Source organism: Myotis brandtii, unplaced genomic scaffold (assembly GCF_000412655.1).
Source record: "Myotis brandtii unplaced genomic scaffold, ASM41265v1 scaffold446, whole genome shotgun sequence".
Taxonomy (NCBI): Eukaryota; Metazoa; Chordata; class Mammalia; order Chiroptera; family Vespertilionidae; genus Myotis; species Myotis brandtii.
Window position 1 is genome coordinate 325,916 of NW_005367057.1, and position 5,294 is coordinate 331,209.

The 5,294-nt window shown below is 40.0% G+C and overlaps 1 protein-coding gene across 2 annotated transcripts in view; it reads right to left on the reverse strand.

The window, feature by feature from the left end:
* MCOLN2 (mucolipin 2) overlaps positions 1-930 on the reverse strand; it is a 38,157-nt gene extending 37,227 nt beyond the window's left edge. For both annotated transcript variants that reach the window (XM_014546427.1, XM_005874584.2), the window contains exon 1: positions 773-930. In XM_014546427.1, coding sequence (XP_014401913.1) covers positions 773-925 — 153 coding nt within the window. In that variant the 5' untranslated portion in view covers positions 926-930. The remainder of the gene's footprint in view (positions 1-772) is intronic.
* Positions 931-5,294: the final 4,364 nt, after the last annotated feature.

The window sequence follows — 5,294 nt, forward strand, 5'->3', positions numbered from 1 at the left end:
GCCATAGCTGGTTTGGCTCAGTGGATAGAGCGTCGGCCTGCGGACTGAAAGGTCCTGGGTTCCATTCCGGTCAAGGGCATGTACCTTGGTTGCAGGCACATCCCCAGTGGGAGGTGTGCAGCAGGAGGCAGATCAATGTTTCTCTCTCATCGATGTTTCTAACTCCCTATCCCTCTCCCTTCCTCTCTGTAAAAAATCAATAAAAAATAATAAAAAAATAAATAAAAATGAAGAGGGGGCGGGGGGGAAGGTCTCAATGTAGCCTCTCTATGCTCCTTATAATGCCAGGGGCTTAGTATTTAAATACTCAGAGCACTCAGCCATGCCACTGATGAAAGGGATGCTTAGCATTCTCTAAGTCTTTAAAGTCAAACCAGTCGAAGATGCAACTTTCAAAAGCGTATTTAAATAAGATGTATTTGGATAAAGATGAGAAAATTCAAGAACAGAGGTCACTTTGGATTGAGCAGCCTGCACCAGCCTATGTGCCTCATTCAGATATAGAAACCCACACCCTGCAATACAGATCTACTGTTCACCTATAGTGAAAGAACCTGTGGAGGCAGGGCGCCATCATCCCTTACTGAAACAAGGTCATCGTCGGAAAGGAACTTCACCCTGTACCATCTGTCCTCCAGAATCAACATAATTTTATAATTTTATGAACTTGAGTGTGGACCTCCCAGAACAAAAGTCAAGGGGCAGAACACATAAAAACACAGTTTCATCTTGGGGTAAGGAACCCACCAAACGAACTCATCATATAAATTACCTGTGCGGTGACCATGAGTATCTTCAAAATCTGCAAAGCCAGTTTCCATGGAATCTGGTGCCTGGCTCGGTATTTTTCACAAGGGTTCATGAAGTAGAACCGCAGGTCTTTCCTCAGACACTCTTCTTTCATGTCAGAATCTAGATGAGCCATTGCAGTGCTGCCACGGAAGATCAATGTTTAAATACATAAAACAGCCTGTTCATCAGAAAGCTCCTAAGTAATACTTTCCGTTCACATGCTTTACCCACTCTTCCAAGCACAACTCTCTCTCTCTACCAGGGCACCTGTGTTCTCTTTAGGAATCTGACAGTTATTCAGGACCCTCTAGTATTTGCCTTTTCACACAGCTACTCATCTTATTCAAAATGGCCATTGTCAAAAATTACAAGAATGAAACTATATTTTCAAAACTCATCAATTCCTACACTTTAACACTCACTTGTCACTGAAGTATTAACAGAAACTAGATGGGATATTTTCATGTACTCCAAATGTGAAATCACAGAAATTTGGTGAAACTAAAGTGTTCTAGAAATAGAGAATCTTTGTTCTATAACTTTTTGTACTGAATGAAGGATTATGTCTCCCTTTATTGATAATACATCAGTGATGATAAGATCCTAAAATGTAAATATAGTTAAAAAGTAAAAACAGCACCTCTGTAGTTATGCCCAGTCAGATATCTCTGTCCCCTTACATTAGTAAAGGTTGCTTTTACTGTTTCCGAGGGCTCTGGACTCAGGAGTGGGCATAGGACTCAAGCTAGGCGAAAGAGAACCAATGAGATGTGGTCACAGGACTATGATTATAACTAATGGGAGAGATGTGGTCTTTCCACTAAGTAGTCCCCAACGTGGGGTATGCAAAACAAAAGATTTAACTCTATTAATAATTAATATAACATAACATAGAGAAGGGTCACTAGTAATTAATGTAACATAGAGAATAACAGTGGTATATGGTAGCATACAATTTCTAAATAAATATACACACATTGGGGATATATGCTTAACTTTCACGGTTGGATACATAATCAACACAGTTGGAGAGCAGAGACATAAAGCCTAGGCTGTGAGTCTGAAGTTCTGGGAAGTCATCTCGCCTTCACAGGCGAGCTCACCAGAGAGAGGAGCTAACACAGAAGAACAGACGACACATAGACACTAGACCCAACGACAGTGTTTGAGTTCCTGGATCCAACTGTGCCTAAAGCCATCGTCCTAATACTTTCAATTTGAGCTAATAAATACCCTTAGGCTTTTAAGCCAGTTTAAATTAGATTTCTGTTTCTTATAACAGGAAGTGTCTGGATGGTAAATTTAATAAATAAATTATATTAAGTTCAGTCAGTCAAGCTACACATTTTTAGGGAAGTTTTTATAATTGGGGGTAGGGGGTCATTCTTGGGGACCTTTTCACCTGAAATGTCTAAATGGCAATATTTTTATACTGACTTATGATCTATGTTATCTACATTGACTAACAAGTTTAAAAGAAGTCCAAAGGGAAAAGGTTATTTTGAAACTTATTTTAAAACCTTTTTAAGACTTACATGCAGTTGTTAATAATTTCTTATTTTTAAAATTTTATTTTTTATTGTTGAATTTCTATTTTTAGACCTCCTATTTCCAGAATTAGTAGGCTAGGTTATTCAGAATTTTCCTGCTAGGAAGGAAGGAAGGAAGGAAGGAAGGAAGGAAGAAGGAAGGAAGGAAGGAAGAAAGGAAGGGAGAGAGAGAGGGAAGGAAGAGGGAGGGAGGAAAAAGAAAAAATATGCTAGCTAAAATACATATTTTGGGGGGGAGTGGAGGAAGTGCCTTGTTAAAACACACACTCACACACAGCAAAATGGAGTTGATATTGACAAGAGAACAGGCTAAAATGGAGCTGGGAGGCCTCCAGGAAGGTGGGCTAACACTTCACCGCATGTGAAACTGAACTTCAGAACTGGGCTAACCCAAACGGCTGCGTCCTGACGCAGTTCTTGGAAAAGACTGATTCCCTGAACTCTCTGTGAAGAAATAAAAGTTTCACCTAACAGTAGACATAAGCAAGTAATCATGTATAGCATAATGCAAGACTTCCTGTGAGCACCAGTCACAGATCTTTCAAAGCAATTTGTGTAGCTCCTTTAGACGCTCCCCTTTTTCTGTCTTTATAAATTCTGTTCCCTACTTTCCCCCTCAGAACACAGTTGACTTTCTACCCAAATCTATGTATCCTTGGATTGCAATTCCTAAAAAAAAAAGACCCCCAAATAAAGCTTTTGTTTGCCTTGCAGTTCTTGGTCAAAATTGATTGACAAACTGTAAAAGACTGGAGTTAAAAGCAGACAAGTCCTGGGGATCTAATGCACAGTATAGTGAATAAGACAACCATATTGTATCACTGCTAAGTGACTAGATCTTAATTATTCTCAGCACAAAAAAGAAATGATAATTATGGGATGTGATAGAGGAGCTAACTATCGCTACAATGACAATCACATTACAATATATAAATGTATCAAATCAACATATTGTACACCTTAAATTTTTACAGTGTTATATGCCAAATACATTTCAATTTAAAAATAAACACTTGTAATAAAGATGTTTCTAGAAATGCTTAAAAAAATTAAAGAGATCAAAGAACTCCCAGGCCAATCCTGGGGGATTTTGGTGAAATAGGAGCCCGATGCCATTCATGCACACTTAGGCTTCCATCTGTGGCCCCAGGAAAGGGGAATAAGGGAATCAAGAGTTAAGGCCCAAAGCCCACCCAATGTGTAAAAGGAGATCATCCTCAAATTTAAACAGGGGCCCCAAAGAGCTAGCCCTTCAGAAAAAGTATCCAGCACCCAAACTGCCTGCCCCCCAAAATGTAGAGGACTACAGAGAAGGCCAGAGTAGTTTCAAATCAAAGGGGAAAAAGGAAATTAAAAATATAGACCCATCCTGAGAGATGATGACCAAAACCCAGCCCTTTGAGCCTCATGCTGAGTGAGCCAGAGAATGCCACACCATGAGCAAGCTCTTCAGTGGGCTTGGGACTGAGGTGGCCCTCCACCTCCCAGCGAACACACACAGGCCTCTCCAGAGGTTCATCCTGGGACTGGAGGCGCTCTAACAAATCACTTGTAAAACACGTTAACCAGTAATAAAACAAAACCAAGCGCATGAGGAAACCAAGTAACATGAAACAATCAACTTAGAAACAGGGCCAAGTATATTGGAATCAGACACAGATTAGAAAACAATCACGCTTACCTTATCGAAAGACAAATACAGGTAAAACTATCTGTAAGACAAACTTGAGGGGGGAAAAAGAACTTTCAGAAATGAATTATCATTTACCATAATGAGTCTCATTTCACAAGAACGAGAAGACTTTTTAAATGTTTGCCCTGCACCTGTTCTAATTACCTCTTGATTCGATCTTCCCACTTGCTAACCATTTACTGTGCTGGGCGGCGGCGCTGGGTGCTCGGAACACAACGCTGAGAAGGCTCCCTGAACCTCTGATGTTCAGTATCCAGTGGGAGACACAGGCTTGTGAGTGCATAGTCACAAGTTAGCAAATAGCGCAGTGAATGCTGTGCCACAGTGCAAACACTATCCTGGAAGTGGAGTCCTAACTCTGGGGAGAAGGGTTCAGAGAGCCAAAGGGAAAATACCACAACAGTGTTATAATATATGGAGTGGTAAGTGCTATAGGGACACTTGACCATTTATATGACACTTGTCATAAATTTATATGACACTTTACCATTAGTAAATCCTTTGAGGGAGGATTTCCAAGAACAAGGTGGCATCTTAACTGTGCCTGGAAGCAACGTTCTCCCACACAAACCTTCAGATCCCTAACAGGGGTCCTCAAACTAGGGCCCGCGGGCCACATGCATACACAAACCTTCAGATCCCCAAGAACATGGATCAGTGATGATGTTAAATTATTTACACTACATATCCTCCCAGAAGTCTTTCACTTAGGTATTTACAGAGCATAGCAATTCTTCTAGCACTGCAATGAGTAAAAAGAAAACTGAAAAAGCTAGTATGAGAACCTTTCCCCTTCAGCTTACTAGTACAGGAGCCACTAGGTAAATATAGGATAGTGCCAGTCAAGTGTGATCAACTGATGATAGCAATACAGGAAAAAAAATAGTTTATATGAATAATAAAATTACGGTCTATAAGATTGCTGTTTTAAAAAAAAATGTTTTAAAATCTTTATTGTTGAAAATATTACAGATGTTCCCTTTTGTTTCCCATTGACTCCTTCTAGCCTGCACCCACTCCCCACCCCAGGCCTCAGGAAAAAAAAATAGTTTATATGAATAATAAAGTTACGGTATGTAAGATTGCTGTTTTAAAAAAAATGTTTTAAAATCTTTATTGTTGAAAGTATTACAGATGTTCCCTTTTGTTTCCCATTGACTCCTTCTAGCCTGCCCCCATTCCCCACCCCAGGCCTTCACCACACTATTGTCTGTGTGCATGGGTTATGCATATAAGTTCTTTGCTTCCATGTCTCTGGA